The sequence below is a fragment of the Ambystoma mexicanum genome, chromosome 12 (genome assembly GCF_040938575.1).
Source record: "Ambystoma mexicanum isolate Mex_15411 chromosome 12, UKY_AmexF1_1, whole genome shotgun sequence".
Classification (NCBI taxonomy): domain Eukaryota; kingdom Metazoa; phylum Chordata; class Amphibia; order Caudata; family Ambystomatidae; genus Ambystoma; species Ambystoma mexicanum.
Window position 1 is genome coordinate 492,168,021 of NC_090936.1, and position 22,946 is coordinate 492,190,966.

A 22,946-nucleotide genomic window follows, 5' to 3' on the forward strand; every position below is an offset into this window, starting at 1 on the left:
ATTTCTTCCCTAGCTTGGAAGGCTCAAGTGGAACAATAATGTCCATTCCAATTCTGGGAAAAGGTATCTCAATAATTGGGAGAGGTTGGAGAAATCATTGGGGCAGCCGTTTTTTTGACAGACAGAGCAAGTATTGATCAAGTTCTTCACTTCGGCATGGACTCCCAGCCAGTAGAACCTAGGGACTACATGACCTTGAGTTAGGGTGACAGCCTGATGACCAAAGGTCAAATAGGAGTGTGCTGGTTCTAAGACTACCCTTCGGTGGCTCCTAGGTATTACTAACTGGGTTCTTGACAGGCCATCAGGGGTGGTAGCGCCTCTATATATAAGTTCCCTTTTTAAGAAAAAGAAGGGTCCGCATTGAGCCCTGCCCTCAGTTTCGGGAATTACTTTCGAGAAAACCTCTGATAGGATTGGGTCTTTATGTTGAGCAAAACCCAAGTCTGGGATAAGCTCAGCCTCTTCCACCTGTGGGGTTTGTTCTTCCTGAGTGGAATGATCTACCTCTCCAAAACCTAAGTCACCCCTTTCCGTAACCTTGTGTTCTGGGACTTCTTTGGGAATGGGGAGGATAGCATTATCAAGTATCCCATGGGCAGTCTTGTCTTCTACTTTTACAGGATAGTCCTGTTTCCCATGACTATGTATTAGTATTTTTACATCATCTCTATAATCAGGGTCTACGACACTGGCCATGACATCAAGACCGTATTTCCATGCCAAGCCTGACTTAGAAGCAAGTCTTACATAAGTCCCTTGGGGAAGTGACAGAATGAGTCATGTGGGGGCTAACTGGTGTCTCCTACTTCAATGGTGACCTCAGTCCTGCTATGGAGGTCAAAACCGATTGACTCAAGTAGATATGGTAGGGGCTGATGCTCTAGAAGATTACTACATTTCAGGGTACCCCAACTTTTGTCAGTTCGGCACAATCCCACTCCTGACTCCATATATGGTAGGTCAGAAAAAGACAGAGTAACTGGTGCCATTTTCACAAATAGATGTATTTAAATATGTAAGAAGGCCTATCTATCCCAAACAGTATGGTGTTTGGCCCACCTAACATGAAACTAACAAGGGTGCTCTTAGTCAGTGAGATTATCTAAAGTAATGTTCTGTCCTCCGTCCAAAACTACCCTAATACTGTTCCTACACTATACAAAAAGGGTCAGAAGAAAGAAAGGAGTCCAGGAAAATGACTCCATTCTCCGGGACAGGCTTCTATAGCCTGGACAAGTCTCTTGGGATGGCTTCGAGCGATATCCTGAATAAGTTCCTTTAGTTCTTCAAAGGGCCCTCTTGTCACTTTGGGGCTTCCCCTTTTCTACTATTGGTACAGTTCCTTGACCAAAGACTCTGGGCTTTCCTTTCCTCCAAGTCTAACAATGTCTCTGTTTTACAACTTCTGCTGTGCCCAGTGTCCTCCCCTGGCCTGTTCGTTTAGTTTCACAAATAGTTCTTCTGTTATACAGGGACGATTGGCACCTTTCCACTCCTTTCTTTCTCACCAACTTTATTTTAGCTTTAACCAGGTATAACTATCTTCTACGCGTTTTCTCCTCTTTCCAAACTTGCCTTATACGAGTGTGAGGGGTCAGTTGGTAAAGTTCACTAGCTTTCCAACATTTACTTACACTGGGACAAGTACAATTGGTCCCTTGGCACTCTTCAGTAGCTTCTTGCCCCTTTTCCCGCCCAGGTGTCATGGTCATGAAGTCAGGGCACAGGCATGCAGGGGTCGAATGCACATGAGACCTGGGTGGACACTGTCCTGGCGCCTTTGGCGCTAGGCTCATGAACAAAAGTAAACAAGAACATCCATTTAACACCAAAAGGCTTTTATTATGGACATAGCACTTCAGATGCATTAACCTTGAACATTCCATCCATTAAGCAGGACACATTAACCTTGAACATTCCATCCCTTAAGCAGCTCCAAGTGTATTCTTGTGTATTGTGTGGGTCTGCCTTGTGAGAAAGTCTATAAGAAGTGCAGAAGCACTGAGTTAAATGGTTAAGTGTGCCCATGCAAAAAAACTCTCTGGGACTCTGAAACCTCTCCCCATGCCATTGGGAGACCATGGACAGACATTTATGGTCTTCATAATAGCATTCAGGCTCTCCACAGTATGTGGACCCAATGTCAGGTTTGCGGATCTCTGAACAATCTGAAGAAATAGAACAGTGTTACTTAGTGCAAAGTGCAAATGATGCAAGGAGGAGGTTGAACATTTGTAGCATTTCCTCTTTACATGTCCACCATATGATCCTTTAATGTCAAGAAATACTGTTGCACTCAAAGAACCAATCTTTTATTCCGCCAAGTTCCGATATCCCCCACAATATCAGGGTATGCCAGCAGGAAGAGTGAACATGTGATCTTTCCAACCCTTCCGTCTCTCAAAGGGCTGAATATTGTAATTCCTCTCTTAATATCGTGGGAAGAAATTCCATCTTAAAACCTTTTAAAGAGCTAGATGTTAGGGAGAATTCTCATCCTATGGCTAATTTCCCTTACCTATAGAGTCCCCCAGCAACTTTGCTGGATTTGAAGGGTTGTTTTTTTCTCCTGCTAAGAGTGTGACTCTTTTTCCCACTCTGTGTGTTCAATGCTATTTATTGTGTTTAATGTCTATGGGGTTTATCTCACCTCCATAGGAACCATCTCTATCCACGTGTTACACAGCACCCTCCGTGCAGTGACACAGGGGTGTCGTAGCGACCCCCAAACATAGCCACCATACCCTGGGACTGACTACTGTCTCCCAGGGCATGTAAAATCCCCATTGACTTTACTAGTCAATCTTTATGAACAAAACTAGTACAACCCATCTTACTATGGAGGTACTGGCAAGGGTTAATAGTGTTTCCCTTATGTTCATTTTCGAGAGGGTACCGTACAGTCCCACTCTCAAAAGTTTCTGGCTGGTGGCAGTGGTTACTACAAAAAATATTTCGACCGTGAATATTTCCCTATGGGATTTTCCCATTGTTCGAGGCTACCACATTTACTGACAGCCTCTAACATACCGCCCGTTTATTTTTATATTAACTTTACTCCGGTAGGTTTCATTTGCCAGAACTTTTATATAAATTCTTTCTCGTGTTTTTCTCTAAACTCCTAACCCAGGTCGGGAATCCTTTGTTCGTCCTTTTTGTGGGATTCTGCCAAGAGCCATCCTTTCGGCGCCACTGAGTCTAGGGTGGATCCATTGTGTGGGAGGGGGGAGTAGGACCCCTGGACAGGGTTGCCTCAGCAACCCATGTCGCACTCTGCCCTGATAGGCTGGAGGGTCTCCCGCCAGGATGACCACTCCACTGTGTGAGTGACAGCTAGGCTGTATGAATGGGGATCTTTTTGCATGAAAGCAGGGTCCTGAGGATTGGAAGAGCAAGACGTCGCCACTGGAACTAAGAAGCCGAAGACGAGAGAAGCCAAAGACATCTGCAACAACTGAACCACCGGTGAAGCCCTGCTGCAGTGTCTCACCACTTTTCTCCACACGACGAGAGAAGATCTTCATCTGCAAGAGCCTTCTTCCCTTGAGCTGGTGGGGCCAACCAGTTTGCCAATCGCCTTCCTGGACCTGCCTTGGTCGAATTGCCAGTACCCTGTACTTGGAGATCGGATAGCCAGGCACCAGTCCACCCGGACTGCGATTTAAAGGAGCGTACCTTTTATTCATTGGGCAGCACCGCGGCTGGTTTCATCCCTGGGCAGTGCAGTAACTCGAACCTTCCTCCACGACGAGAGCCACTCTTCCTCTGCTGGATCTCCCAAACTGCAGGAACTGTCAGGAACAACCGCCACCGCAGGAGCCTCTTCTACATTTCAAGGTACTTTGTTCCGCCAGGCCTTCCTTTCCACGTGGTAGTCCTAAAGGTGTTTTAAATCCTTTACTTACCTGTTGGGTTGGCCGCCCCTATCCTCTAACATTGACTTTCACCTTCTGCATCCACCTTTTCAAATCGTTTAACAAAGACTTGACTGCAGCTACAAGAACATTTTTCTCCTGGGCTCTTTGCCATGTACCACTGACTCTGGCACAGGCCTATTGACTCTGATTGAATTTGTTAGAACTACCTTCTCTAGATTGCTTCTCAACTAGAACTGTGTTGGTGCACCCACTTCTTGTAACCACCTTCTTCTTCCCTCTTTTAAAACCTGTGAAGTGCCATTTTGCTCAGTTTTCATTTAAGTATTATACATGCTAAAGTAGTGCCTTGCCTAAACTTTTTCACAAACTTATGGGAAGTGTTGGTAAAGTGTCTAAGAATATATTCCAAATTGACAAGGGGGGTCCTGGGAGTCTCTCTGCCAGACATAAGTGTGGGTTATGAGAGACTTACCCAAAGTCTTTAGCTCACTATCTTTCACAGAGAAGAAATATCCCAAACATGTCAGTCTGTGTCCTGGTCTCACCCAAAGTTACTAGGGGAATCCAGACGTGGACCCCTTGCTCACTATTCTTAGAGAGGCACAGCTCCTCCCTACTGATGAGGTCCAACCAGACCGAAACATGTGTCTGGGGATGCTGTTGGTACTCTTGTTCAGAGGAGAATTGCCTAGCATTTCGGTGCTGGACTGCCCCAGGGCAGGACAAAGACTGATATGTTTGGAATAGATCTTCTCTGTGAAAGATAGTGAGCTAAAGACTCTGGGTAAGCCTCTGGCTAAGTCTGTCGCAACCAGGACTAATGTCTGGCAGAGGGACTCCCAGGACCCCCAGAACCCCTCTTTTGTTAATAAGAATATATTCCTGCATAACTTGTGCTTTCCCTTACTTGTGAGAAATTACTAGAGTGCCATTTGTGTTTGGTTTTCACTGTGCCATTTTGCTCAGTTTTCACTCTTGCACAAACTTGTCTACAATTTAAACTAGGGAGTTGTGTATACCTTTCTTGACTAATTTTAACTTGCTTTAATAATTGTGATTAATGTGTTAATTTAGAAGTGTGTAAAATAAATATATGTATTCTTTTTAATACAAAGCTTTGGTCAGTGTTTCCTTGTACCATAGTATTATGGTCTTATTGTGTAAACCCTGAATACTGCTCATCTCCCTCTTGAGATAAGTCTGACTGCTTAGCCACAGCTACCAACTAAATCTTTGTGGTACAGACGGATACCAAAGGGGATTTATTGCTCATACCTGTAGTCTTAATCTTCTGTAGTGCTCCCTAAGGGAACTGCACAGGATTCTGCCTAACACTAGAGAAATCAAATGTTCGCAAGAACTAAACTGCAAGTCCCAGAATCCCTCAGGGACTGTGACTGAGACGGCTGAAGATGTAAGCATGAGTCCAAGACAGGCAAGCCTAATGGCTCTTGACAAGGTCAGGCACTTAGTCCTAAAGGCCTGTAACTGAAACCAATTCGCCCACCTGAGAGGCAGAGTTGGTCCTGTGCTCATAAACCCTATTTAGATGCGGCAGCATTGGAAGGGACTGGGAGCAAAAGGCAATCTTTCCAAGCGCCTAAATTGCTGTGAATGCAGAGCTGAATTTGTGCATTCTCCCAAGGCCCGTGTGCAGAAGCAAGCCGAGAGAAATTGGAGAGCATGAGACTCTCCCGCAACAGAGGGGTGTGGATCCCAAGAGTGCCTGTAGCAGTAGAAGAACCCAAGCCGGCAAGCAGCAGCCTGCAGCAGTAATTGGAGTCGGAAATGGAAGCTCTGTACTCCTGAAAAACAGAAATACCTTGCTGGTAACAGTAACCAGCTTTAATGATAATTGCACATACATCTAAGCGAGTAGAAGTTAGAAGTGGGAAGCCTTTCAGAAGAGAAATACAATACGCACTTATGTAAAATGCTCGAAGGTAGTGAAAGCCTTTCGATTCCCATATATTAGGAATACCTTACTGGGTAGTCGCATGGCTCCTGTTAACATGGAGAACTTTGCCGGTAGCTTTATTGAAGTAGAAACGACTTTGCCGAAGTGTTGCAAGCAAGGTTGAAAGGGACCGCGCGCGAGCCAAGATTTCTTAATTTTGTTTTCAGTAAGTTGTCCACATCTTGCAACGTATTGAAGGCTGAAGCAAAAGGCGTAGAAGTTGTTGAAGCAGAAGCAAGAACAAGTAATACCCTAACCCATAAAATGAACTCTATAAAAGTGACTCTTAATCAAGAACTATACACCAGTGTTCTTAAGTTGTTGACTTTATGGTTACTCAAGATTCCTCCAAATTAAATGTGACAAGATCATCCAAAGCAGAAAGAGTGGCACACCAGCGTTGGGGTGTCTATTGGAGGAACGTCTATATGAAGCTGGCTACTTGCCAAAAGGAGCTGTTTTAAAGTCTGCATGGCTGAAACTATCTGAAAGGAGGAGTGGTCTGATAGCTAGAAGCAGATTTTGTGGTAACTGCAAGACAGAAAAAAAGGCTGCCGTTTCTTGCCATACAATGGAGTACAGCGCCTTGCCAATCTGTAAAGGGCGAAGAAGTCTTGTTGAAGTTGCCTAATGTCGAAGTTACAGTTGTAGCATCAAACCTGTTTAATTCAGAAGTTGAAGTATTAGCAATAGAACTGTGGTTGTCTATATTCTTGTCAGAATTGGAAGAAGCAGAAGCAGACGCCAACTGTGGGGAAAGGGAGCATGCTCTCACAGTTTTCTAAGTAGAAGCCCCCTTACAAACTTTGTATAAAAGACAGTTAAAAGTAGAGAAGTTGATGCAAGCAGAAGGGGTACTTTTAACTTCAACCTTCCCTATTCTATCCTGGAAGGAAGACATCCAGGAAACCCCATTGGTGCTGTTATTTCTTTGTGAAACTGAAAAAGGACAATATTTTCATCAAGCAAAAAAGAGACAAGTGTCAGTGGATTTTTGTGTGTGTGAACCTTTGTTTCTTTGGACCTTTTCAAGACTTTAGTTAAGACTTTTGTTCCTTGGAGGAAATTGACTTTGAAACATTTTTGGAGGGCAGGATCTGCCCAGGACCACTGGAAGTCATTCAAGAACTAGATGTTTGTTAACCTTTTATTTTTGTTGTTTTCATGTTGCTTTCAATGTTTATGTTGTTTAGTGTGAGGGTTAGTTTTGTTAATGCAAGGAGGTTTTCCCATAGATCCTAGAATAGGTAGGGAATCCCCTGGCAAAGTAGGTTTACTTATGATTTTAGAATTATGTAAAATATAAAAACTCAAATCCTGAGAAAACTAAACAGTTGCGAGTCTCACATTACTGGCCCCTCACACACTTTCCTGGGACCTGCTTATTCTTCTAAATGGAGATGGTAGCGCTTATTCTTAGCAAATTGAAGCATCTTGTTTTAGGTGAGACCTTTGCCGTATTTTATTCAAATGTAATGCACAACATTGTGGCTTTCAGTGTATGTTCAAGAAACTAGTATATTATTGTATCTTATTTTATTGTGCCGTGCAGTTTTTAGATTTTATTTATCTTGAATTTTAACATATATGGTTTGCACTTCATTCTATAGTGTTGTCACAAAAGGCTAAACTAGCTTAACGTGTAAATAAATAAATCTAAAATCTCTAAAGGTTTTCGGTTCACAAGCAGTCAAAGTAGCTTTGGCAACTTGGGTGGGTTGGTCCGGTAAACAGGGGGATTGTAAGATGAGCAGTTTTCTTGTTGCAGTCTCCTGCTAAGCGAGCAGGACACAGTGGATACCCCATATACCTTATCTAGCGCTGCCATCCTGGACCATAGGGGGTTCTCTGGCACTTAAGACCAATGCACTGCCGGAACCAAATGCCAAGCTGGGATCCTCTTCACAGAGACCCAAAAGGTTAGTGACCCATAAGCTCAAACATTACATTCTGCCTCAACAATGCCAAACTCTTCCTGCTTAAAGAAGTACATCTACACTACACCAAAACAAATATATATATTCGCTCTTCAGTACACAGGGAACAATGCTGAGTTCAACAATTCCATCCAATTATGTTCTATATTTTATAGAACTGGGCATCTGACCCATGTTCATTCTCAGTAGAGGGGCTCCCACATTCTTGCTTAGTTGATAAAACTTGAGGTAATTTGTTCTATATAGGTTGCAAAATGTCTGAGGTTCACTTACTTATCCCTCGAAAGCACAAAACACACTGTGCTTTTTCAGAATGCTGGAAGTCTGCTGTCCGCCAAGTATGTGTGAAGATGAGCCATCTCATTTAAAACAAGTGTACAGTGTTTCTCCCTAAGGTATCTGACAAGGGGGGTGCGCAGCAACACACCTTACAGCACACATGTGCAAAACGTCAACCCAGGGTGCGATGCGTAGGCTCTCTTATGACGACCATGGTCAGTCCTCAGAGTGAGCAGTAGGTTCTGTGGGAGTGAAGGCCCTCTTCTATGGGCAAGTTAGCCCTAGAGGCTAACTTTGATTAGTGTGCACCCTGGTTAAATGAACAGTCACAGACTTCTCATTTGAACAGCTTGGTAGCCTTCTTTATAAGACAGACCTGGTGCAATTAAAACTGTGGTGTAACATCATAACATCAACAGTCATTAGTTAGAGAGTCAGTTCACATTTGGTAAATAAATAGTTGAATACCATAGCATGGGTCACCAGGGAGCAAGTCAATTCATCTCCGCTATATAAATAATTAAATATTAGCACTTGGACCACTGGTAAGCCAGTCGGTTCACATGTGGTAAATAAATAAGTGAATATCATAAATTGGGTCACCTGGGAGTGAGTCAGCTCACCTTCGGCAAATAAATAATTAAACATTGATACTTGGTTTGCTCTGTATCTCACTCCCTTCCTCCGTGAACACTTGATCAACCTTTCCTTTGAAGGGGGAACGTAAACACTACACCGCAGTGGTCATACCACCAAAACATCCGATGCGTGCCCGCCTCTGAGAAAATACTGTGGGGGAGGGACTTGGGAACAGGTCTGTGACCGCTCCCCTCATGTTCCCTTACTTGTGGGTTTTCTTCTAGTCTAGTTTAGTTTCTTCTTCTTTTCTCCTGTAATCCTTTTTATTTATTAGACAACATATCCCATAGGTCTCTTCAACCTGGACTACCCCTGTGGGAACCTCGTTCAGTGAGACTGAATTAACGTCTCCCTCAGCACGTATTGAGGGACCAAGGCACCCAGTCAGGTTAGTCCTCTTCTCACTTTGACAGAACTTGTACACTTAACCAAGCACGTCTGTGCGACACAGGCGAACAGTATACTGCCTTGCAGTTCGAGAAGGAACAAGTTACTTACCTGTAACTGTTCTCCAGCATGGGTCTGGCATGGATTCACATGCTCATGAATATTCCCCTTTGTCAGGCTGGGAATCCTCGGTAAAAGAAAAAACTGTTTCAGTTTCGTTTCTAAACTGTCTTTCTCCTATAAACCAATCACTGAGCTCTGGGTCATACAGTACAACCAGCCAATGACTGCTCTCTACCCAAGCCCCTCCACTGGCAGCCATCTTCAGATTTGGTAGCACGTAAAGTGGCAGTAGGACCAAGAGAAGAGCCGCAGAGGGGCAGGCGCATAGTTCGCCTGTGAATCCATGCTCATGAATAAAGAATACACAGCAGTACATAACTGCACAACCACAGGAGGTGGCAAGGCACAACAGAAGCAATCTCTTACCTCCTCACCAGGCTGACCTTCAAGCGAACAGGTTGTGCAGCACTGCTTGGCCGACTCTGGACTCCTCCCTGGAATCCCTGCCGATGCAGTAGAATTTTCTAAAGGTATGCATCGACCTCTACGTAGCAACCCTGCAAATGTCCAGCAGGGGCACACCAGACAGGAACACCGTTGTAGCTGCAATCGCTCTGGTGGAATGGGCTCTCGGATGGCCAGGCAGCGGTCGGTTTGCCAACTGGCGACAGTGAGTGATGCAGCCGGAGAGCCACCTGGAAATGGAAGCCTTGGAAAGGGCCTTCCCATGGTTCATAGGACCAAAGTTCACAAAAACCTGAAAAGTTTTCCAGAAACTCTTTGTGCGGGCCACATAAAACTTCAGCGCTCAATCCATATCCAGCGAATGCAAAGTTCTCTCAGCCAGCGAAGAAGGCATAAAAAAAAAAAAAAAAAAACAGGTAACGCCAACGGCTCGTTGAGATGAAATTCCGACGAAATCTTGGGGATGAAGGAGGGGTGCGTCCGCAGCACTACCCTCTGCTCGTCGAATGTCAAGTAAGGATGCTTGCAGGACAGGGCCTGGATCTCACCTACTCTACTTGCAGAGGTGATGGCCACGAGAAAAGCGGTCTTCCACGACAGAATCTTGAGAGGAGCTGAATGCATAGGCTCGAATGGGGGCCCACATGAGCCTGGTCAGCACCACATTGAGTTCCCACGCCGGGACCAGAGTCTTCACCATCAGGAAAGTTTGATTGAAGGGGACGCTGACATGCTGAGAATGTCCGGGAACCACCAGATCTGCTTCGGCCACGCTGGTGCAACGAGGATCATACTACACTGGTACCAGCCGAGTGGACTGATGGCTGTAAGTAGCAGCGGCAATGGCGGGAACGCGTACAGAAACAGGCCTTCCCAAGTGAAGGACAATGCGTCCCCCATCCTCCCCGGTTGCGGGAACCTGCTGGCGAATGTCCAGCACTTGCTGTTCGTCGCCGTCGCAAACAGATCGATCTGGGAACTGCACCATTTGAGGAAAAGGTTGTCCACTTGATCCTGCCGAAGCTCCCACTTGTGACAAGAGCACAGCTCTCTGCAGAGAGTCGAAAATGGTGTTCTTTACTCCTGCAAGGTGAAACGGAATGAGCGATGGCACAGTGCCACAAAATCCTGCACCTCCCTGTAGAGTGCTGGGGACCTGGTGCTCCCCTTGCTTCCGGATGTAAAACATTGTGGTGGTATTGTCTGTGAAGACCCTCACCACTTTGCCCTTGAGGGATGGTAGAAATGACCTGAGGACCCAAAATACCACCCGTAGTTCCAGTACACTGATGTGCAGGGTCTTCGCTTCCGGCAGCCACAGGCCTCTGGCGTGAAGAGGTCCGGTGTGGATTCCCCAACCTTCCATTGCGAGCATCTCCTCGTACGGGGGGCTCTGAAAGTCTGTGCCTCCGGCGACGTCCAAGCGCACGCCCCACCACTTTATCTCCCGACAGAACTCCTTGTCGAGCACAATCCTGTCCTGGAAGCCTCCGGACACCTGAACCCAGCGGGCGGCGAGGAACTCCTGGAGTGGACGCATCCTCAATCTGCAGAGCCGAATTAGGTATATGCATGACATCATGCCGAGCAGCGACTTGATGGTCCTCACCGTGGCGATCCTCAGTGTTAACAGCCGTTGCACATTGCCCAAGAGGCTGCTATCCTCTCTCCTCCGACGGAGACGTACGGCAGGACACCGTGTTGAGCCTGGATGCCAGGAACAGTGCATCCTGCGATGGAGTGTAGCAGGACTTTGCATAATTCACAGAGAACCCCAGGTCCGACAGCAGCCAGACATCTTTGCCGTGTGATCGACAGCAATGTCCTTTAACTTGGCCCTGATGAGCCAGTTGTCCAGGTAAAGATACAAATGAATCCCTTGTAGTTGTAGATGGGCCGCCACCGGTGCAAGGCACTTGGTGAAGGCTGTGGGCGCCGACTTTAGTCCAAAGGGAAGATCCTTGAACTGGTAATCCTTCCCTTGGACGACGAAGCGCAGGAACTTGCGATGCTTTTCGTGGATGGGGACGTGGAAGCACACGTACTCTAGATCCAACGACAGACAGTCACCCTCCTCCAGCTGGCCAAGCACGTGCTACAGCATGATCTTCCTGAACTTCTTGGACTTTATGTATTGAGTTGTCGTAGGTCAAGAATGGGCCAGTCCTCAGTCTTCTTTCTTACGAGAAAGTATCTTGAGTAAACTCCGGAACCCCAGAGTCGGCCGTGGAAACAGCTCATCTGCCCTTTTCTTAACATGGCCTAAACCTCCAGCAGCAGCTGAGGGATGGGTCCCTGTCGGACCACTGGTGGTATTCGCGGCCACTTCCGTTGAAATTCCAAAGTGTGTCCGTGGGAGAGAGCGTCCAGCACCCATTGATGGGTGGAGATGTTCTCCCACCCGCTGACTAAGAGCGCCAGCCGGCCTCCCCTTTGGGTGCATGGGTGGGGGCCCGACGTCCTGGCCGGTTCAATCTTACTTGGAAGCCGGTGTACTGCCTAGGGGTCCTTGACGACAACACCTCTGAAGGCCTTGGAGCGACCCCTGTTGGCTTCCTGGGTTGAAGAACGGCTGATGGCCTTCCCGAACAGGTTGTCTCCATCGAACGGCATGTCCAGGACCCTCGTCTGGACCTCTAGCCTTAATTTGCTGGCCTTGAGCTAGCCACGACAGCGAAGGCAAACCCTGTTGCCCTTCTGGTTGAAACCAGTGTCCGCAATGTCCAGGGCCACTGTGATGGCGTGGTCTGACGCCACCTCGCCTTCCTGGAGGATCTCCAAAGTCTCGACCCGGTTGTCATCGAGAAGGAAATCCAGGAGCGGAGCCCTTTTGTACCAAAGCTCCTTGTTGTATCTGGCCATGATCGCTAAGGCATTGGCAACCTTGACCGTTGTCGCCGCTGAGTAGATTACCTTTCTACCCATGGAATTCAATTTCTTCCCCTTCTTGTCCGGGGGTGCAGATGAAGACGACAAACTCTACTTCTTCCTGGTGGCAGCCGAGACCACAGAGTCCGGCGACACATGAGACCGCAGACATTTGGGCGCAGATTCCGGCACCCAGTACTTATTTTCAAGCTAGTCTCTCTTCGCTGGGGCTGAGGAGGGGGTTCCTCAGCAGAGCCAGCCCCTCATCCCAGATGACGTCCAGGAGCGGTACCGTCAGGATAGTCTACCTCTTAGCCTTCCGGCCTTGGTACAGGAAGCCCTCCCTTTTGACCTCCGGGGTGAGCTGGAAAAGCTCTGATGCCCAGGTGATCATGAAGGATCCCCACTTCATACCATGGAGAAGCTCTCGGTGCCGGTTATGCAGGATCTCCCATTCCTGTGTCGTCCAAATCCGGTGTCGCCGTGTCTGTCACTGTCCCCATAGGGGGGAGGGCAACGACAGTTGGAATGGAGGTGTAGGATGTCGTCTCCTCTTTTTCACCGGTGGTTGCCCCGGTGGTGGTGCTGTCACCAACCTCCTCTGAATCTCCGAAATCAGCGTGTGGAGGGTCGAGAGGATATCCTGCAATCTGTCCCTAGAAGGCACTTGGGGGGGCAGGGTCGCTGGGTCCAGCACCCATATTGTCATCCCCATTGACTGTGTCGACGCCGCCGCCTCCAGCAGGCGTCTCCCACATGTTCCCATAGTCGTCGTCCCCAGCATGGATGGAGTGGACGGAAAGTATATCCTCCTCGTCGAACGTAAGAATGTCCGTTCCTTGGAGTTGTCTCCTCCCCCTCTTCGGGTTCTGAGGGGGTCGGTCGTGGGCTAAAATCTGGCATCCTCTTCTCTGTAGTCTTTTCTAGTGGATTGGACGAAGCCTCCCGCCTGGAAGAAAGTCACTCTGGCCGCCACTGGTGCACCCTGTACTGGGTCTGCCCCTTTTTTGCTTTTGAAAGGGAGGCCACCACCAACTTGATAGAGGACGACGATTTGGCCTGGATCACCTGGGCCTTCATGGGCAGGTCCTTGGCCTTCTTCATGGGCAGCTCAGACACCTTGTCCTGTTTGGCCTTCTCCTTCTGCTTCTGCTTGGCCTTCTCCAGGATCTCCCGCAGCTTCCCCGGGGTAGCTGACTTTCTCTTGGACGAAGAGCTGGAGCAGTGGCTGGAGATCAAGGCAGACTGACACGATGAACGCGCCCTGACCGTCATGGAACCCACTTGCGCGGTGACCGCGACGGAAGCGGACTCGCAGTGCTTGGCCTTGTGTTGGGCCCCCACGGATGGAGTGTCCGCAAAGGACTTAGAAGCACGCTCAGGTTGGCTGGATACGGAAGAGGCATTCCCCTGTGAATCACCCGGGGTAGAGGCCCTGGTCTTGAGCCACGCCGCCAACCGGACATGTCGATCCTTCATTGTGCGCTTGGTGAAACCACGGCAGAGCTCACTTCTTTATGCATTGGGTGAAGACAATACAGGCACTGGGAATGCTTGTCATCCAAAAAATAATTCTGTAAACCGCAGTTGGTGAACAGCTTGAAAAGGAAGGTTCTGTCCTACTCCTCCGAAATGATCTGGCACGGTTTAGGCCTGAAGACTTTTGGAAGCTTCCAAGAAGAAACACTCGATTTCTGCCCTTGAGGGGTGATCAAAGATGCAGAAAAACGGATCCCTGTTAATCGGAAGGATAAGCGATGGAGCACAAGGGATCTATTGAACCGAAAACACAGTTTTCTTATCAAAAAACAAGAAAAAACATGGAAAGCTCAAAGAGCGAAATGCGACGACTCCCAAAACTTGAATGCGTGGTAAAAATCTGAAGATGGCTACCAGAGGAGGTGCTTAAGTAGGAGGAAGTCATTGGCTGGGGGCAGTATGCCCCAGAGCTCAGTGGTTGATTTATAGGAGAAAGACCGTTCAGAAACAAAACTGAACCTGTCTTTTCTTTTACCAAGGATTCCCAGCCTGACGACGGGGAATATTCATGAGCATGTGAATCCAAGCAAGACACAATGCATGTTTCTCCCCCTCACTTTGACAGAAATTGTAAACTTTAACAAGCACGTCTGTGCGACACAGGCGAAAAGTATACCACCTTACAGTTCGAGATTGTACGTTCCTTCCACTCACTTTATCCCTCCTACCTCGAAGCCAGCACACAAGGATTAGCTTGAGAGCTCCCCAGCCCTGACTTTGCAGAGCAACGCCGGCAGTAGGGAATGCACCGCCCAAACGTACTTCCTCGGCTCCGGGCAGACACACTCGACACAGGGTTGGGGAGAGAAACAGGCCAGCCCGAAGCAAGGAGAGTCTCAGTGGACATGACTTTTCAGGCAAACCGAGAGCGTGGCTGCCCTCTTGTTCCCTGGGACCTACTCCTCTCTTTGACAGAACGGACCACCTTTTATCAAAAACCGTCCTGCCCACCAGTTGCAGAACTGCGGGGTCCTCCTGAAAGGAATCAAGGTCAAAACACCTCAGATACACGCTCACTCCCCCTGTTGGCGGAGCATACCAAGTCCCCTGGGACTTCTCACGCTGGCCACCGCTACGGGAAGCGGGAGAGAACTTTTAACGACAAAGCATGAAACCAGATCCCATTTACACACGCACCCACATGAAATGCTGGTTTACACAAGCATTGTCAATGCCAGCAGTTTGGGATTTTGTGGGCATCTAATAACAGTGACTGTGAAATGCCTAGTTACCTAGAACACATGGTCAGTCAATGGGCAGGCAAATAACCAAACACCTACATTCCTTGATTCGTCTCAAACATACGGTACTCGCACAATCCGCAGAGATGCAACAAAATTCACCAAAACGGAAGTGCCTGCAACTTCAAGTAATCAATTCTGTCTTGAGCAATAATGCCATTGCTGTTATGTTGCCCCATCCACACGGTTAATACACACTTGCTACATTGTCTCAGTATGATGTCCTTTCATCGTGGGATGTTTTTTCGCTGTTTTTTTACCGCAGATTTTTTAACGAAAAAAACCATCAGCATTTTTTTGGGGGGGGTGGGGTGGTTAGAAAAATATATATATGGGGTGTGTGTGTTTGGGAACATATAAAATTAAAGGGGATGTGCTGTTTGGGGGACCCCCCTCTCCCCCAAAATAAAAAAATGAAAATTCAATGACATTTCGGTTTAAAAAATCAGCGGTAAAAAAAAAATGCACAAAAATAAATCCCTCGATGAAATGACATGGAAAGATTATCTCCTGCTTTTCCATCCAACCTTCTCACCACTTCTACCATCTGCTAGAGAAAAACGGAATCCTGCCACAAACGGAAGTGGACCATGCATTTCATGGCCTGTGAGAGAAAGGACAAGCTTCAAGCTCTTTTGAACACAGATGGTGATTGGTGACTCCTGTGCAGCATAGGGTGTGCAGTAATGTTTACTTTTAAAATGCCGGAGTAGATTTGGAAGCATCACTTTCATTGCTCACATATCCTACCCCCCACTGAAGGTAAAGTTTGAAGTAGGGATCTTGCAATGCTGTATGTTTTCCATTGCCCAAACACATGCTATAGCAAACCCAGACAAAAATCATTCTAATACTTGCAGAAAAGCTGTATAGCACTGTTTTAAAAAGGTAAAAGAATGAGAAATTAACAGGCATCAACATGTGAAGTTCAAATAAGTGGAGTCATATTTTCTACTTTGTAATGAAATAAATTTTATTAAAAGAAAGGCATATGGTTTACTTTCAAAATAGACTTAGGATTGATTGTATTCAGTCATAACTTTGCAATTCATGCTCATGCATATGCCTCAACTGAATACTGGTCGATAAACGGATACGGTTTCTAGTTTTACAATGTTTTAAGTTTGAGTGGCTGCAGAGTAACAAAGGTAAGGCTATTTTCAGGGCAAAAAAGAAGCACTTATTCAATGTTGTTCAATATTTTAACAGGTGTAGGGAATAGAAACTGCAGCATACTTAATTTCCATATACACTTATTACAAACCGTATGTGCACCAGAAGGATGCCAAGCCATAGTTGTAAACATTGAAGTTCAATATTGAACGAAATACAAGTTCCTGTTTCTATTGCTGAACGATTCCCCTAGCCCCCTCTGTCACCAAAGCTTGCTCCACCACTACTAAGATGGGTGCTTGTGTGGTAGTTGGAGGGGAGGGGCATTGGGATGGTCGCTAGATTGGAGCGAATGAAGTGGCTTTGGTGTTTTTGAGCAAGTTGTCTTTAAGGGAAGGTCGCAGAGGCCTTTGAGTAAGTAACAGTTGACTGGTCATGGGGATCTTTGGAAGATAGTTCATGATCTTTGGGGAGACGGTCAGGTGTTATCGAAGCCTGAATGGTGATTGTTGATGATGGTGAAGGAGTGTTGATGGGAGTGGGTGCAGTAAAGAATTGGTCTTTGGGAGGTATTGTATAGTATATGATTCAATTGTCAGGTGTTCTCTTGTACCACTAGGCCCACGCCCATCCTCTAAACATGCATTCACCAAGCAGCTTGGTTTCCGATTGCTCTTCTCTGGGTCTCCCGATTACTCCAAAAATCACAAACTAGATTGTCACAACATACAAGACAGTACCTTCTAGCTCTGCATGCCAGACACAAGTGCTCTGCCTCCCACAGAAGGGGCGATTGGGAAACCAAGTCTAAGTGTTTACCACAGGGCCATCATCAGCCACACGACCAAAGGATGACTACAAATCCCAGCAACCTATGCACACCACTATAACAACCAACGGAGGACCGAAGGCTAATACACAAGAGTCTCTTCAAGGATGAGGGGTGGTCATGTCAAATGACTGTGCGCCCCCAGCCTCCCATGGGAATTTGCAATACCTCTGCTCCTTCACTTAACCCCCATTTTGTTGTTGTACATTTTCTGTTACTTTCTTTGTCACTCACATAGGCAATTTAGATCTTTGTTCCAATACCCCCACTCCGTGAAATGTTTTATTCCGGGTTCAAAGTTACTGTCAATTTTTGAGTGTTCATTTATCAAACTGGTTTCATAAACATAGAAATAGACAAAACAGTTTATTAATGCATGCTCTGGAACCTCAAATGTCATTAAAACTTGTGAACCGCAAAAGTTAAGGCACAGTCTCAAAGGCTCAGCTGGCTTTAATAGAATGTAAATTACATATACCAGTCCCAAAATGCAAATTAATTTAGTTATTTTAAACAAAGTATCATTTTATTTGGAAGACCCATGGTATCTTTCCCATTCAAAGATGGCCGCTGGTTTTGGCTTGTTTCCTAAATGCTTCCTTCGAGACAGTCAACAAAGATGGCTGCCTCCATTGAAGAGCGCAAAGAGCTCAAAAATGTCAGATGGGCAGGAATGGGTGTGTTTAGCCATAGGGATTAGCGTGGCTAGGGGGAGGCAATGGGGGGTGGATTCAATAACCCGAACAACTGTGTATCCCTCCTCAAATAACATCTTCATTGGAAAAGCATTACAGACCCTCATTAAAAGCCCATATTTTAAGCTCTTATTTTAATGACAATAGTTTCGGCTAAAAGGTAGTGATTTCAGCACCACCTAATAGCCCAAAGTAAAAATGAAAGAAAAAAGGGGTCTTCAAATGCAACAATGTCTAAATAATGCAGTAGCAGCACTAGTATTTCTCTGGGACTTACATTCGTTCTGCTAATTAGGTTCCATAACCTGATTTGCTGTCCTTGGTGTTGAGGATCTGCATTGCCTGTCTTGGTGATCTGTAGTGCAGTGCAAAGTGTAGAAACTGAGTGTAGGGCCTTGAATTCTGTACATTTGTATGGAGTTATGTGAAAGGACAGGTGATAACAAGAGTGTTATTAAACAAAATAGAGCATAAACCCTGTAACAGTTTCCATAACTCATACCTGGATCCTGCAGGTTGGTAGTGCTAACTGGTTTCTTGAGTTCATATCCTAGAAGATAAAGTGCCAGGTTTGGTGGGTTCAACTCCAGAGACGTGATGAGAAGGTTCAGGATGTGGATTCTGGTCTCGTGTCTAATTTGCTTCTCAGATTTCAGTTCTGTTGGGATAATATGTAAAGCAACAAGTGGCTGAAACAGTCGAAAATCTAGATTCAGTGAAATTAATACGTTTTGGGTTGTAGGACCTTATGAAATGACTGATAAACCACAAGTAAAACCATAACACTGCCATCAACTTAGTTTTCTCATTTAACATCCTATGAGAACACAATTACTGCTGAAATAAATATACCATTTTGCTGCATGTGAGGAAGGGACCAACAAAACACAAGAGTCAGTTCCCCACCTTTATCCACTCCCATCCGGACCACTTTAATAAAGCCCATCAATCCTAAATTTACCCAACTAAAAATAATGAAGTCTATGCTCATACAAGTGTCAACATCGGTTAATTCAAAGTGCCATAAGGCCCCTACCTCGGAAAATAATTCCCCCCTGGTTTCCCTGCTCTAGTACCCATGTCTCTAGAATCTAGCACCCAGCTGCTTTTCGACAGTGTCTGATCAGCAGTACTTTGTTACTCTTCCTTAGCTTGCACCCAATTGGCCTCAATGGCCAGTGGATATGCTCCTATCTGCAAGTACTAGCGCATTGCACAAGTTGGCTTATATAGACAGCTAGCTGCAGGCCCACCAGACAAGTGGCAATACCGTTCGACCAGGAGATGCAAAGATTGGATGATCAAGAACTTGGTGTCAGGGCTTGCCCAGTAAGCAGGACGTACCACTAGGGAATGGCGAATGAGTAATGGCATGCTGCAAATCTGACTTCCATACGAGATGCAAGCTATAACTTTTTGTTAATTATGAACAACCAATTAGGCTTTAAACGCTTTGTAGTTGTTTGCTAATGTTCCTTCATGCACATTCCCAAACACGCAGAGTAAACGTTACAAAGGTATATTTGCATGGGGCAAGCCTAGCCTGGGAAATCAAATGTTGATCTTGGTAGGTGTTGGCGTCAAGCCAACAAGGTTTTTCTATGCTAGAAACAGAAGCTAAAAATCGCTCCAATCACCTAAATATTTCAACTCCCGAGACAAAATTCTTACAAAGTAAGCATTTTTCCACCCTTGCTTAGGGTTTTACTAAGGCTACGAAATTGATGCACACCTACCCACAAGTTGCATTCCTGGATAAACACATCTAGAAAATGTTGCCAAGTCTTTTTTAAAATTACCTTCCCCAAGGTCTGAGCCATAGCACACCATTTCATGGGGGAACCGGAGGGGAGTTTGGTGTTAAATGTCTACCTTAATAAAGAGGTTCCCGACTGCGCTCAGGGAAAGACCACTGGGGAGCAAACAAAATGTCAACGTAGAAGGAATTGCCATGAAAACTGCAGAAAACCATGCATGTGACAAACAAATGGAATTTGTAATGTGTCAGAGGCGCCCCTTGGTCCCTATGGAAATGCTGGTGTGTTTCATGCCGTTCTGTTGCACTCCACCTAAAACCGATCCTTCATACGCTGTCTAGTTGTTCTACAACATGGAGAACACTTTAGGCATGGTTTCTGTGAGGATTCTGCAGGATTCATCAAACAAAGAAGAGTAGGGACTACCTGGTGAGGACTCCCTTAACAGATACTGAGATGAGGAGGAGGTTCGGAGCCATACAGAGCCATAATGAGAACTGGGACAAACGTTCTAGTTGTTTTTGTCCAATCATAAAAAGCAAGGAAGGACTACGAGAAAGGGGGAAGCAGCCAACCAGATCGGAGAACGGTGAAGCTCGGAAAGGTGGAAGGAGACGCGGAGCCGAACAGGGAGGAACAAAGCAGTCCGCTCCCTGGTTTGGGAAAGCCAGCAATCTCCTTTTCCCACCAGTGTCCAAGCGTGACATTGGCAAACGGGGAACTGGAGACACGAATTCAAAAAGAAGCCTTCGGTCAACGCGCAAGTCAACAGATGTGCAAGGGGATGGAACCCGAATGCGGAGATGCCCACGCAACCGAGATATGGACATAAGGACCCCAGGAACAACCAGCCTGGCACCTGAAGGAAAACAAAGGTAAAGGGAACTGCATAGGGACCGGTGGGGGCTGGAAACCACATGGGAATAAGACACTATCAGAATAAGGAGTGTGGAAATCTTCCTCGTCACAGTACTCGGCAGGCGAGTTAACCAAGTCTGGTAGAAGTAGGAAGAAGAGAGAGAGAAGGGGCTGGGACCAAACAGCCAACCAGCAAGGGCCAGATAGATGTCATCTTCCTCGTGGCAGTACCTAGCAGGAGAGTGACCAGGTCTGCCAAAACCAAAGAACAGAGAAATACGGATCAGGGACCCATGACGACAGAGGGCAGCAGAATGAGTTGAGCCCTCTTCCTTAGGGCAACATTTGGCAAGGCAGAGAACCAAGTGGGCCATAACGGGGGTATTTCTGAGAAACCCAAGGGTGACATCAAGAAAGGTCCGGGGGAGTGAGTAATTCCCCCCTGGTGTTGTGCACTGTGAAACTAAGGCCAAGAAAGGCCAGTGGGAGGGAGTCATTCCTCCTGGCATTGTGTGGGCAAAAACACAGAGAAAGATACCTGGAGCTGGGCCACATTCTCAAGGAAACCAATAGTGAAGAAACAACTATGGGCAATAAGGAATGTTGATGCTTGCATTGCAACTTTACCTTTTAACTTTGAACTGAGAGCTTTACTGCTTTTTAGCATTTCAACCTTGAACTTTATTTTGTGCCTCGGAAAGGGTTCGAGACCTGGGGAAGGGCGTCATTCCTGCAGGTAAAGATCCCATCTAACAATTGGAGCTGTGATCCGTTGTCCAGTAGAAGGGAGCCATTCTACAGCATGAAGAAGATCCATTCCTTCATTAGTTTAGTTATAAGTGTAAGGGACAGAAGTATGCTTTTGTCACAGAACTGTGGACTCTTGATTTACATGGACATCCTGACTAAATCCATAGTCTTTTAGTTGAGGTAGGGAAATCCCTCTTAGTAGGTCCCTCTTTATTTCTGAAATAATAAAAGTTTACGCCAACAACCATGGCAACTGTGTGTCAGTCGCCTTCTTCGGCACCCTTGCAATTAATTAATGAAGAACAGGCGAGGCTTTTTTCAGGAGAGGGGGACTGGGGTCGGGGGTCCACAATGAATCCAAACAGTGAAGCACAATAATTCCATTTAGACAGGAATGTTTAAAAGAAAATACAGTATTTATTCTAGGCCTCAAACACACAGGATCAAACAAGCAGGTGAAATATTAAACACTCAACAATAAACAAAGTCACCATAGGTTCTTAAAATGCATTCAATGAGAGTAGAGCATTCGTACCTAGAATTCCGTCTGTGCCTTATAAAGTGGCTTAAAGACGCGGACTTATAGTCTGACGCATGACATCTCTATAAACTGGCCCATTACCCTGTATACATCCCAGTTCAGACTACTGACGACCTGCTATTGTCTACAGACCTCTACCTCACGACCTATGATTCCACATGCCTGTTCCTAGCCTAAAGCCTAATATCCGGTTTTAGCCCATAGCTGGAATCTCATGTATGTAAATATCCTGTATATATACATATATGCATATACATATATATATATAAATGTAATCTGACTATGTGTAACTATACTGCATAATGTAAATGTATTTCTTATGTGTAACTAAGCTGAGAGTGATCTTATGCAATGCGCCCTAATACTCGGGTCTGGTGCGCAATACAAGTAATAAAACAAAACAATGACAAATCATTTTTTTAAATGATAATTAAGTGATGCAGTAAGATGGAACCAATTCACAAGAACTATGCCCTAGCTTCAGAAGTACAACACTATGAAGAGTGGGGCTTTGTGCCCAAAAGTCACACTGCTCCTCCCCAGAATGTATCTGATGCAGGTAAAGTACTTGTGGTGGTGATTGTTCAAGAGAAGAGATGCAAGAAGGTTACTGATAGGTGAAAATGTATTCTTTCAGGTTTCACTGCTCAGGTACGATGACAATAAAGCAGTGGAACAGAAGGATACAAAGAGCCTTGATCTCAATATTTTCCTACAGAGGACAGGGGGAAACAAATTATTTGTGTTCTTACTCCTGGACTCAGATTTTTCCAGTCGACTGGATGGGTCACTGGGGGTTGGTTTCCCGCAGTTGGTTCAAGTGAGAGGTGCCCAGAAGAATCCAGGTGTAAAGATTCTTCCGGTCGGTCCAGGAGCAGTCTGGAAGCAAGTCCTGACCCACCAATGGTACAGATCTGCACATTCAAACAGCCAGTAGTTGTTCAATCAGGGACAACTATTGGTTTCACTGATGCCCCTCACCTAGACTTCTGGCTCTAAGAAAGTGGACCAGACAGCCCCCCCCTCTTCCTGAGCCATACACACAAACTGCAGCCTTCCCAGGCAAGTTCATGACCTTATTTGGGATTTCCTGACCAGGCAAGACAGGAAGAATGCCAAACCGCATTATGGCCAAAGAACAAGCGAA

At 46.1% G+C, this 22,946-nt stretch overlaps 1 protein-coding gene across 1 annotated transcript in view; it reads right to left on the minus strand.

The window, feature by feature from the left end:
- Positions 1-22,946, minus strand: part of NUP205 (nucleoporin 205) — a 1,887,652-nt gene that overhangs the window by 1,044,211 nt on the left and 820,495 nt on the right. The window contains exon 21 of the mRNA XM_069628771.1: positions 18,396-18,551. Within this exon, the coding sequence (XP_069484872.1) occupies positions 18,396-18,551 (156 nt within the window). The remainder of the gene's footprint in view (positions 1-18,395; positions 18,552-22,946) is intronic.